Source organism: Oncorhynchus kisutch, linkage group LG7 (assembly GCF_002021735.2).
Source record: "Oncorhynchus kisutch isolate 150728-3 linkage group LG7, Okis_V2, whole genome shotgun sequence".
Classification (NCBI taxonomy): domain Eukaryota; kingdom Metazoa; phylum Chordata; class Actinopteri; order Salmoniformes; family Salmonidae; genus Oncorhynchus; species Oncorhynchus kisutch.
Window position 1 is genome coordinate 13,120,629 of NC_034180.2, and position 13,251 is coordinate 13,133,879.

Here is a 13,251-nt window from a genome sequence, read left to right on the forward strand (position 1 = left end):
TGGGGAAATAAGGATCTGTGTGGACATGACTAAATTGAATGAGGCACTCTGCAGAGAGTGACACATCTTACCATCAGTTGAGCAGTCACTGGCTCAGTTGGATGGGTCACAAATCTTCACAAAGCTGGATACCCACTCAGGTTTCTGGCAGATACCGCTGTCATCAGAGAGTAGGGCACTCACAACGTTTATAACACTGTTGGGCCGTTACTGTTGTAATGTTTTTCCATTTGGAATCGCTCCCGGTCCTGAGCATTTCCAAAGACGCATGTCCCAGCGTGGCGTCATAGTCCACGCGGACGATGTGCTCGTGTGTGGAAGGGACAGAGCAGAACTTGATGTAAGGCTCACAGCAGTTCTGACCCGACTCCAGGAGACTGGCCTGACACTCAATGAAAAATGCACTTTTGCACAATCAGAGGTCTTGTTCTTGGGACACAAAATCATTGCAGCTGGAATAGAGCCGGACCCAGAGAAGATCAGCGCCATCACAGATATGCCCAGACCCCAGAATGTGGCTGAAGTCAGGACCTTCTTAGGCATGGCCACATATGTGGGTAAATTCCTCCCACAGTTCTCAGATACAACCAAACCTCTGAGAGACTTACTAGCCAAAGAGAATGACTGGTCATGGGGTCACATGCAACAGGTAGCATTTGACAAAATCAAAGGAGATCTGGCCTCACAGAGAGTGCTGGCCCAGTACCGTCCCCACGCTAAGACAAAAGTATCAGCAGATGCATCATCCTTTGGGCTAGGGGCGGTACTCACACAGATGCAGGACAACATGGAGTGGCATCCAATAGCATACATCTCCCGAAGCTTATCCGACACAGAGCAAAGATATGCTCAAGTGGAGAAGGAGGCGTTGGCTATCACATGGGCATGTGAAAGGCTCAGCCAATACCTTATTGGCCTGCAGTTTACAGCAGAGACTGATCACAAACCACTGTTGGCTCTGTTAGGGACAAAAGCACTGGACGACTTGCCTCCCAGAGTTCTGCGCTTCCGCCTCAGATTACTGAGGTTCACCTACAAGATGGTGTATGTGCCAGGGAAGGCACTGATCACAGCAGATGCACTCTCCAGGGCCCCAATTAAACGTCCATTATCCGAGGAGGAGCAATGTCTAGTAGGTGAGGTACAGGTGTCCATTAATGCAATAAGGGACAGTCTACCTGCATCTCAGACCAAACTGCAGCAGATTGCAGAGGAGCAACAACGATACCACATCTGCCAACAGATAGTGCAGCAGTGCAAAAAGGGATGTGAAGCCACCAGAGTGGCTGAAAGACTATGTTACGTGAAGAGAAAACATACTGATGGGGACCATACCCAGCAAAAAGAGACTGTACCTAAGTTAATGTACATACTGTGTGATTTAATGCTTTCATACTGTTTCAGGATGGGAAGTAGCATGTTAGAGAATAATACTGGTTTCCAAATTGCATGTCAGTTATGCTTCAGTGGTTATGCATGTTGAGTTCTTGTTCATGGGAGAGGAAGATTTAGTAGGATGTCCCTTGGGGGTATCCGTACCTATGTAGGACATGCGAGGGCTAGAACCTCGTTGTCGCGCGTCCTTATTTTAGATCATACTACAGACAGTGAGCTGTGAAAATATAACACTGTGCAGACATGCACGCAACATTCTGCATACAGTGGAATTCACTATTTGATGCAAGACTGATACCCTCTATAAGAAAAGTGCTAAAGGCCATCTTGTACAGTCTAAATGTGATTTTAATGGTAAAATTATCCTAACATTAATGAATAACTTAAAGCCTGCCATGCAAAGCCTGTCCTGGGACATAGTGGACCTTAAATAGTTTTTAAAATCTGTTTTAGCTTACTGAAAGCTCTCTCGCCACGAGCAACAGTCACGGGCAGTGTGCAAAATATACGTAAAGCAATGCACACTTTCAGGAGACCAAGAGGGCAGCATATACAGTGTTCAGGTGGAACACTTCATGATCAGTGGTTGGCACACAGAAGGGACTTTATCCTCACTAATCTGCCCAACTTTCAGAACAACAGAAAATGATCGTACAATTTTTGCAGTGGTGTGGAACCTAGTGTCCTTATGATGCTGTCCATAGCAGTAGAAAACACTTCAGGTGGGAGTAGGGCTGGTTTAGAGGTATGGGGAGACCGGGCTGCGGAGCCTGAAGCTGCATCTGTTGGCCTTGGCACCAGGCAGGTTCAGGGACAACTGATTTAGTATGAATAGCTTGCTAAAAGTTTGCCTGCATTGATTAAGATCGATTAAGATATTAAGTAACTACTGCTACGGGAGCAAAAGTAGCCTATTTCACTATGGGCTAAGCTAACAGGTTCATTTCCACCACTCACGGACTACACCTTTCTTTGTGAAAAATTGGGTGACATACTGTCGCCCTTTCTTTTCTTTTCTCTGTCCTGTCTTTCTTTTCTTTCTGATCATTTTTGGAAGCCAGATTTTTCTTTAGGAAGCTGAGACATGATGCTCCACCGGCACTCCTCACTCGCAACTCACTGCTAGCAAGTACTGTTCGCGCCTGGTTAGGGGGCAGGACCGAACCATTTCACTGTAAATAGGAGGGGGGCGCCCTTGGGGCAACCAGCGAGCATTTGGCCTCCCTTGATAAAAAAAAGTATAAAATAATAGCCAATCAGCGTTAAGCTAAACTGAGTGAGCTCAACTGTGAATGGTCACTCCTATCAAATCTCATTGAGAGTATACTTAATTGACAGAAACAACTTGAATTTTCACATCTTGTTGTGTTGTTGTCCTCCGGTGGCTAGCTAGCTAAAACGGACCCTTTCCTAAATTAGCCATTGATGGAGAAAGGGATTTGGACTTGTGGTTTTACTTAATTCTCCGTACCGGCCAATGATTATCAAGATGAACCAACCATTAATTTATACATTGTGCCCCTAGCCTGAGAAGATAGAAGTTCAATATTTATCTAGATGTAGAACACTCATGTTAACTAGCTAACGTTGCCCATGAAAGGAAGTTAGGCTAGCGAGCAAGCATTTTAGCCAGGTAGCCTAGGACACACACACACACACACACACACACACACACACACACAGTTAGCCTACCTTACCACTACACCTTAACTGTGAGACCTTTCTACCAGGCCAGAGCCCAGTGTGTCCAGCCATCCCCACACCTCGCCCTTCTCCCTGGGTAATCGTGAGCTCACCACTGTGTCCCTGAAAGTGGCAGAGGATAGCCCGCTATGCCACAAGCCCAGAGTGATCCGCAGCAGTGCCCGCTTCGGAGTGCCCAGCCACAGCCCTTTCTTCTGTAGGAACAACCCCCACCCACAGAGGGTCAGGCACATCAAGGGTTAGTTTGATACACCCAGAAACACAAAGAGGCATGCACATTTGTACACATTCAAACACGCGCACACACACACACACGCATGCACACACACACAGTGTCTATTCATTTACTGATAGTTGAGTCACATTCCCACCTAGCAGATGATGAGTAGCATTGGTACAGTGCCTCAATATTATTGAATTTACAGATAATTCAACAATGACTCCATCCTTCATATAACACATTTTTAATCCATGTCTGTTGTTTGCACAGGTATCAATGACAAACAAATCTGTGCTGTCAATGATGTCACCTTTGGCCAGTTTCCCCAGTACTGCTTGGGCAGGGTCTTGACCCTTGAGAAGAATCTGGTGTTGCAGTCAAACATACCGACAGCGGCCATCGGCACCAACAGCACCTACCTGCCTATTGACGTCCTCACGGGCCTCCAGTTCTTCCCCCTGAAGCAGACGGATTCCCCCTCTCTGAGGTTATGTACGTTCAGACAGTCTGGCAGTCTGGCCCCAGATCTGTTTGTGTCATGTCAATGGCCATAGGAGTTGGCAAGACTCCTTCAATACAGCAAGTCTCTGTAAATATGAACCTTTCTCTCTTTTTTTATGGTGATGTCATTTATGTACAAAACCAGCCCTATTGATCCTGTGATATGGTGTTGTAACAAAGTAGTTCTCTTGTCAAATGGATGTGCTTTGGTTCTTGCCCTGCTGCATCCAGCTGTATTCCCGTGGAGTAGCCTGTTGTACATTATTTTGCGTTTACAACTATAATGTACCTACGTACTGGTAAACTAAGTTACGATGGCGTTATTTTGATCTTGTATTTTAGCTGCATGTTATGCCTTGGATATTATAGTGTTTCTGAAAGTAAAAAGAGGCATGTAGAGTGAGAATGAAACTCTAGCCCCTACTAGACTCTAGGGCATTCTGCTACAGGCTACAGGTAACCAGATATCAGTGTGGCGGTTAAGCACTTCATTGTATCCATCTACCCTATCATGTTACAACTGCTGCACAAAGCAGCCTATTCAATACAAATGATAAAATGGTAGGGAAGATGAATGGAAAACAACAATTATTTAAAACTATGTTCATGATGGTGCCCTAAAGACACTCAAAATGTATGTATGTATTTGTGTGTGTGTGCTGTATATGTGTGTGTGCATGTGTTGTATTCGACATTGTATTTGGGAAATTAAGTTGCATAATGAAAATAATTGTACAGGAAAAAATACAAAATAATCACAGTACTGTACAGTGTAAACATCGAAATCACATGTATGCAGGTGTCACACGTGTTTGTCAGATCTTGAATAAGGCATATGTAGGCCTTATTGCAGGCTTATGAACATGAGCATCTCCTGTCCTCAGTGCTAGCAGAGAATTCATTTGCTGCTTTTTTGTTCTCTTCCAAGTGACCGAGGCCTGGCGTGAAGAGTTGCGAGAGTTGACAGAGAGGGCAGGGCTTTTGGGAGCAGGTGGAAGAGGTGAGATGGAATATAATTTTTTCAGAAGATGAAATGTTATTATTATATACTGCCCAGCCAGGTCTAGGTAAATTCCACTTCAACTCCACCACAAGAAAGGCTGAATCCTAACTGGAGAGCTCTTAACTCCAGATGATGCCATCGATGAGAGAAAGATGGAGTGGGATTGAATTGAAATTGTATTGACCCCAACCCCAACTGCTGCATACTGCTGCAAAATATAAAATGTTGTTTAATAATGTAATCCTAACACTTAAGAGGAAACCATCTCAGTCAAAATCATTTTGGGGCCTCCTGAGTGGCGCAGCGGTATAAGGCAAAGCATTGCAGTGCTAGAGGCATCACTGCAGACCTGGCTTTGATCCTGGGCTGTATCACATCCGGCCGTGATCGGGAGTCCCTTTGGGCGGCGCACAATTGGCCCAGTGTCGTCCAGGTTAAGGGGGGCTTTGGCCAGGGGGGCTTTACTTGACTCATCGTGCTCTAGCAACTCCTTGTGGCAGGCCGGACACCTGCAGGCTGACCTTGGTCGTCAGGTGAATGGTATTTCCTCTGACACATTGATGCGGCTGACTCCCGGGTTAAATGGGCGGGTGTTAAGGAGTGTGGTTGGGGCGGGTGTTAAGGAGCGAGGATGCATGAGTCGACCTTCACCTCCTGAGCACGTTAGGGAGTTACAGTAATGAGACAAGATCGAAATTGGGTGTAAAATACCCACATTATAAAAAATAATAAAAAATTATAACATTTGTAAGTATTGTTATAGATGTACATTCTGTGTCTGGTGAAAAACATTTTTGGTTTGAGGTTTAGGTAAGATTTAGGGTTAATATTAGAATTAGGGTTGTTGGTTGTAACCCCATTGCCCTCTGACCTCCAGGCAGTGGTGTCGCCTTCTTTCCCCAGTCCAGCTGTGTGTCAGCCCTCGGGGGGTCTAGAGATGACAGAGAAGGGAACCTTAAACTACAGCTGATGGTGAGCACGAGTGATATTCATGTTTGGAAAAAAAATTCCAAGGCACTTCCCACTGGGTAACGACATCAATTTAACGTCTATTCCATCTTGGTTCAACATCATTTCATTGACAAGACATGGAAACAACGTTTATACAACCAGTGTGTGCCCAGTGGGTTGTCAGATAGAGTAAATTATCATTTGAATGTCTTTATTACATTGGCATACTGTATAACATACTGCAAGGAATGTTAAAAACAATTGCAACTTGCATGTTTCAGTTATAGGGTGCCTTCATGATGGCCTTCGAGTTACAGCTTGTAACACGTTATGACATAGTTTGAATACTCTTATATGTTGTAGGTGATTGATATGTTGTGTCAGATACTGCAAACTGAGTCTATAGGAGATGTCCAGCAATGGATTCTGACAGCTGGTCAAAGAGGTAAGTGCACTGGACTGCACATATACACCAATCCATTTAGCATGCTGTCACTGTTATCTAGAGCCCTTTTCTAGTTGTTGAAATCCAGCTGCAGAGCATAGAGAGGGAAAGACAAGATTAGATAGATAAGATAGCTCTTTATTCATACCCCAAAGGAGATTTGATAGCACCATCCAAATGAACAGTAACAAAAGGGTACATTACCAAGAAACATTTTTATCACAACATTAAAGTGAGACTCAGCAATGAGCATTGCCACAGGCAGAATGAACCAATAATATTGCAGAGGAGTGAGATGCAAGACACCCTCACACAAAGTATATGATACACTCACACAAAGACTTTAAAAGTCCCCAAAATAGTGTTATTCGGGACCATAATCCCAAGTCCCTACTACGATCCATCAGGATGTAAACATTGATCTGTCATGGCGTTAACCTGCGGTGGTATTTACTTTTGTCCAGAAAAGGACCAGATTCTAAGTCTGCTGTCTTCCGCCCTGGCAAAGGACCCTGTCTCAGCCTATGAGGCTCCAGGAAGAGAGCAGCTGACAGTGAAGGAGGTTCAAAACCTCCCTCCTGCCTCCAGAATGGCTTCGATCAGTGAGGAGGATACCGCCAGGTTAGTGTTTCCAACCAGAAATTGACGGCATTGTAAGACACCTATGCCAAATGTTGTCTACTGGGAGTATCGATTGTTGAAACATTTTGGTTGTTTTTGGGTCACTGGAAGATGGAAAAAGCTTTTAGTGGATCACAGCAAAAAAAAAGATGTTTTGGAATCATTGCACATTGGAAGTTGGCTGCACACTTCACAGTATACAGCCCCAGAACCAAAAAAGAAAAAGAAAGCCTAAAAAGAAATTGATCATGTAGGGGGAGGAAATCCTAGTTCTTAAGGAAATCTATTTGAAATTGGATGAATGATGATGCAATGTCATGGAGCATGAAATTGCCATGCTGCCAAGAAATAGTACATCCCGCTATAACAATCTTCTGGCCACTTTAATCATTGTCGATATCTGGCTGCTACTTCCCCCCTGGACAAAAACTGGAAGTTGTGCACCCCTGCACTAGGTGCTGTATAGAAATACTGCTACCCACTGGCCAATACATTTAACCTATTCAAAAAGGACAGCCTGTAATGTATTTACAAAATATATTATGTTTACTCTTCACAGAGATCATTCCCTAGAAATTATGCCAAACTGTGACTTAGGTGAGTCTCCAAGGTTAAGTCCTGACAAATAATATAATTCGTTGACCTAAGTAATTAATATGTTGATTGATTCACTCAATTTCTGGAGGTCTGTCTGTCTGTCTATTTATGATACACCATTCCCAGGTAAACTGGAGGATGCAGGCACAGAGAGGGCAGAGTCCAAGACCCACAGGCAGAGACACATTGCCAGACCCCTGAGTACCCAGAGGACCCTGTGTAGCCCCACCGTGTGCCACCTCAACCAAAAGGTGGTCCTACGTTACACCAAGCGGGCCCTGATGCCTCACACACCACCTGAAGTGTTCCAGGCCGAATGGCCCAACTATACCCAGCAGGCACCTGGCTCACTCGTGACATAAAACACAACTCTGGCAATACACCTGGGGCTGGTTCAGGAAGTTGCAACGTTACTGAACGTTCAGATAGAAATGTATGATGTAGAATAGATACCATTGTCTGTCATGTTGAATAGGTTATTGTATCAGCTCTAGTGATTCTATTCATATCTGCAACACTCTGAACGTTGCGCCCTAATGAATGAACCCCTCCTGTGCATCTCAATAGACCTCTTATTCAGCAATCGGTCATTTTGGTAGTCATTTTGTTCTGATTTGGTTTGAATTAGATTTTGGTGGAAAGGGAGTTAAAAATGGGATTTGAGTACAATCATTAGTTACAACAATACTTTTTACACTGTAATTACATAAGTAGTTACACAGTAATAATGGCAATGTAACGTAAGTGTTACCACATACTGCACCACTACTAGTATTTCTAGACTGACAATGGTTCACACAAATAGAATAACATCATCTGAAAGACTATAAAGACAATAGGATCCGTAGTCAATGTATCTGTATATTTATCTCACTCATTTCCCGAATGCATGAAAAAATTAAGTGAATCAATGAATGCTTATTAATGAATACAATAGACTGTGTACTACTCCCTTCACAGAACAGTGCAAACTGGCCCTAACCAGAATAGAAAGAGGAGTGGGAGGCCCCGGTGCACAACTAAGCAAGAGAACAAGTACATTAGAGTGTCTAGTTTGAGAAACAGATGCTTCACAAGTCCTCAGCATCCCGGAGTCGCCTCTTCACTGTTGATGTTGAGACTGGTGTTTTGCGGGTACTATTTAATGAATCTGCCAATTGAGGACTTGTGCATCTGTTTCTCAAACTAGACACTCTAATGTACTTGTTCTCTTGCTCAGTTGTGCACCGGGGCTTCCCACTACTCTTTCTACGTCACTCGCTCTGAGACCTTGAAGTAGTGGTTCCCCTTGCTCTGCAAGGAGCTGCGGCTTTTGTGGAGCAATGGGTAACGATGCTTTGAGGGTGACTGTTGACGTGTGCAGAGCATCCCTGGTTCGCGCCCAGGTCGGGGCGAGGGGACGGACTTAAAGTCTATACTGTTACACTAACATAATTGCAAAAGGATTTTGTAATGATCAATTAGTCTTTTAAAATGATACATTTGAATTAGCTAACACAACGTGCCATTGGAACACAGGAGTGATGGTTGCTGATAATGGGCCTGTGTACGCCTATGTAGATATTCCATAAAATAAATCAGCCGTTTCCAGCCACAATAGTCATTTACAACATTAACAATGTCTACACTGTATTTCTGATCAATTTGATGTTATTTTAATGGACAGAAAATGTGCTTTTCTTTCAAAAACAAGGACATTTCTAAGTGACCCCAAACCTTTGAACTGAAGTGTATATAAATAGGATTCTCCAGTAAAGACTATGAGGAAAAAACGACTTCAATGTCAAGGAAATTACTTCACTGCTTGATAAATTCTAGAACTGTTATTTCCCTTTTCCTCGCAATGTAGTCAAAGATAAGAATCATCCATAATGTAAACCCAGATCAATTTTGTCCTTGATGCAGATAGGGGTCACAGGTCAAGGATTAGTCAGCGTCCCCTCCCACATATCCCCACATCCATCCTTACCATTAGAGTGGGAAACGCAAAACTGACCTCAAATCGGTGCTTACAAATTCCTCCACACAAACACGGCAGAACGCCAAGCACCTACCATTGGCTCATATGCTGTCTGTTATAGAGTGACGTATATATTCCGTTTCCTTCAACGGTGTGTGCAGCAATGTCAGTGTTTATTGCTAAATTAGGTGAAAGGTTCAATCTCAAAATGACGTCGTCTCACTACCGAGGGGTAAATGTCACCATTGTTTTCAACCTTTTAGTCGTACGTTGAAAATGTTTAAGAGTATTTTATTGTTTTGAACTTGTTGCTGAAAGTTGGGCAGAATTCGGCAGTATCGCTACAGCTGTGAAACTAACGTTACTGTTTTATCCTATATGTAATTGTCTCACTGATTTTTATCATGATAGGCTACTACTTGAGGACGAAACCTTGATGTCAATTCGCACTTGTGCATGCGCTGTTGATAAGGCTATCGTCCTCTTCTCATCCGATTGATCGTCATGACCATTAGGTATGTCGTAACATAAATGAACTGCTCGCGTACAAAGTATCATCTCCCGCCAACAGTGGGCATTGCGAAGGGATTGTCAAATCTCAGCTCTACAAGTTAATGATTTGCTCTTTACTTAGTACTTGAGCGTGGAGTTTGGATTCTGCCCTCCACGCCGATGACCATAATTCGAATAGTTTCGGGTAGCCGAGCCTTTCTTTCTGGCCTGTGAGCGCCGATCCAGTCAACTTTTACCTGCGGCCACCTTCTTGCTCCTAATAGATTTCAAAATGTTAGCTCTCTTTGTGCTTTTGCTCTGCATAACATCTTCATTTTCTGCTTCTACTAGAGGTGAGTTATTTTTTTCATGTACGGATATGTGTGATGAATATGTTATTGTATATTGTGTTGGTGTGTGATTTGCTTAGAGTATGTTAGCAGTTGGGTTCTATGCTTACAGTCCGTGACCTTGGAACTTCTGTCAACCTTTTGAATGGTCTTGCAACAACCAACAAATCACTTTCACTGGAGATTCATAATTTCATAGCACATGTTTGTTCCTAAATTCAACAGTCAAATAGTTTCCTGGTGATGTAAGGTGGGCTCCCGAGTGGTACAGCGGTCTAAAGCACTGCATCTCAGTGATAGCGGCGTCACTATACACTCTGGTTTGATTCGAGGCTGTATCACACCCGGCCGTGATTGGGAGTCCCATAGGGCAGTGCCCAATTGGCCCAGCGTCATTAGGGTTGGCCTGGGGTAGGCAATCCTTGTAAATATGAATTTGTTCTTAACGGACTTGCCTAGTTAAATAATAATAAAGTACACTACCAATAGTAATTAATCCCCTGAACATTTAGGCAACCTGCAGGGTAGATATTGTGGATATTACTGTAGCTGGTGGTAAAAGTAGTTTTTTTGGGTGTCAATTCTATTAATCATAGGTGATATGAATGAAATGATTTCCTGTTCAACTTGGTCAGTAGAAGCTAAGGCAGTTGACAAAATGGTTGAATACAGCTGTCTGTGGCAGATTTTGTATGTTTGATTCAGCACTTTGTGATTGGTGATGATGCAACCTGAAAGTGACACGTCAGTCTTGACTCATGGCCTAATGTCAATTATTTTGTAATGCTACACTGTATTAGAGCAATCAAGGACTTTAATAGTCCACCCACAACGTTCTGTCTCCAGTGTTGATTGTGTCCATCAGAAATGTAGACCATAGTAGGTTTAGCTTACAAGGGTTCTCGTAATAATGACACATTATTACAAGTTGCAATTGGACCACGATGAAGGGCTCACCTTCTGAATCCAGAATGCCTGACAGTATGAATGTATAAATATTACTGTCTGTTTTTAAATCATCTGCTACAGAGGATAAGATGTTTGGAAGTATTTTGCATAAAGCTACACATGGTTTTACAAGTGTCAGTCTCATCCACCTGCCTGATCATTCTCTGTCGAACCAGTAGCAATTAGCCAGGGGACCAGGTAACGTGTGTAATGGTTAAACAATAAATGTTTGCCTAGCCAAAACATTACAAATCTAACAGAGTAATAAATGAATCCAATCTGAACTCAAGCCTTTTTGTTATGATTGACATACAAAGGGGAAGTATTTGACTGCCGTAAAGCAGATGATTTGAGGGAAATACCTTAATTCAATCACGGCTTAATGGTATATACCAACTATTTCGTTTAGGAGATGTTTTGACAGACATCTCACTCAGCAGTGAGGGCCATTTGGTGTTAACCAGCTTGTTGACATTGTTCTGATGAAAGACTGATATTTATATAGAGAAACACGGGTCTAAGTGAATCCCAACCATTTGGGGTCCTCCGTGAGTTGTCAGGGTCTCAGTAGCCATGTTCAAACTGCGCGTAAGCCCAGTGCAAATACCCTTGGTTGTCACCCAATTGAATCTGGAAAAGTGACACAGGAATATTTTACTCCAGAAAAGTGACAGTTGGTTCCAATTAGCCAGGGTTAACAAATGCTTGTGTAAAAGGACATTAAACTGGCCCGGGGCTAATTTCAACCCAGGGTTAAAGATAGCCCTAGGCTAAGAGAATGCAGTTTGAAAAGGCCTAGCGGGGCTCAGCAAGAGAACTGATTTGAGAACCCCTGCTCTAAGTCACTCATCACTGTAACTTTTGATCTCACTCTGCGATTCCTGCATGCCCCCTCTTGTTTCAGGTGCTGGCGCTGCTGGACCCAGGCTGAACAATGACCAGTTGTACAAATTCAGCTACACCACCGAGGTGCTGGTGGACAGGGCCAAGGGGTCAAAGGATGGCAGTGTCGGCTATAGGATCTCCAGTGACGTGGATGTCAACTTAGTGTGGAGAGACCCCAGCAGCAAGGACGACCAGCTCATCCAACTGGTGGTAAGTAATCCCACAGCACCATCTCCTCACCCTGACTTTGCCGATAGTAAGTAAATTTTTCCTCAATAAATGTAGCTATGGCTGTAATATGTGGTCATCCCACCTAGCTATCTTAAGATGAATGCACTAACTGTAAGTCGCTCTGGATAAGAGTGTCTTCTAATTGACTCCAATGTAAATGTATGTTGGCTGGATGTACCTGAATCCCAAACCCCAAGCCCCTAGAACCCCAGCCCCTAGACCCCTATGCTCTTCTGTAGGTCTGAGAGGATTGGATAGGTGTAACTGTTTTATGGCAATAACCCTACCTCACCATATGATAGCCTAGCTGGAATTTTTGCCATATTGCTTAGACCTATCCAGTCTTTTCCGATCTACACAAATGCAGTGAGTAGGGGGTAGGGATTGATTTAGGATTCATTCAGGGACAGACTGAGAGACAGTTTTTGTCAAACCTGGTTACATGTTTCCCTGGGATATTGAATAAAATAAAATAAAAACACCTCTTGTTTTGGGAGGATACATGTTGGAGTTTATACATGCCAAATATTGTATATTTATTATGGATCCCCAGTAGCTGCTGCTCTTCCAAAATTAAGGCAGTTTATACACTTTTAAAAACATTACCATACATTCAGATTGTGTGCCCTCAGGCCCCTGCTCCACCACTACCACATATATAGTACAAAATCCATGTGTACGTGTGTATGCTATCGTGTGTATGCTGTCTTTACAATGTGAAAGGAAACTCAACCACATATTGATATGATCCTGGGGAAGAGGTTCTTAATGTCTCCTGTAATTGGAAAGAATAGAAAAATAAGCATGGTCTGATTGTGTAAAAATAGTACTTAAATTCTTAGACAGGCCCCTCAGGGAGTTTAAAAAAATTGTATTTAAAAAGTCCTGGGTTCAAATAGTATTTGAATTCTGTTAACTACTTAAGTTGTGCTTAATTGTGTGTGCCTG

The 13,251-nt window shown here is 43.2% G+C and overlaps 2 protein-coding genes across 5 annotated transcripts in view; both read left to right on the forward strand.

Moving 5' to 3' along the window:
* Positions 1 to 268: 268 nt before the first annotated feature.
* On the forward strand, positions 269 to 8,408 carry LOC109893858 (uncharacterized). Its single transcript, XM_031828231.1, has 9 exons — positions 269 to 1,365; positions 3,126 to 3,337; positions 3,590 to 3,811; positions 4,749 to 4,820; positions 5,701 to 5,795; positions 6,138 to 6,219; positions 6,684 to 6,840; positions 7,400 to 7,437; positions 7,564 to 8,408. Exons 1-9 carry the CDS (start codon positions 269 to 271, stop codon positions 7,797 to 7,799), a joined length of 2,211 nt encoding a protein of 736 aa, XP_031684091.1. The 3' UTR covers positions 7,800 to 8,408.
* A 1,093-nt stretch (positions 8,409 to 9,501) lies between these two features.
* Positions 9,502 to 13,251, forward strand: part of LOC109894203 (microsomal triglyceride transfer protein) — a 39,826-nt gene continuing 36,076 nt past the window's right edge. Inside the window, exons 1-4 of one of the 4 annotated variants that reach the window (XM_020487492.2) lie at positions 9,502 to 9,629; positions 9,809 to 9,912; positions 10,032 to 10,242; positions 12,092 to 12,282. In XM_020487492.2, coding sequence (XP_020343081.1) covers positions 10,182 to 10,242; positions 12,092 to 12,282 — 252 coding nt within the window. In that variant the 5' untranslated portion in view covers positions 9,502 to 9,629; positions 9,809 to 9,912; positions 10,032 to 10,181. Of the gene's footprint in view, positions 10,243 to 12,091; positions 12,283 to 13,251 lie in introns of all 4 variants that reach the window. The other 3 variants (XM_031828504.1, XM_020487493.2, XM_031828505.1) reach the window with 3 other exon arrangements.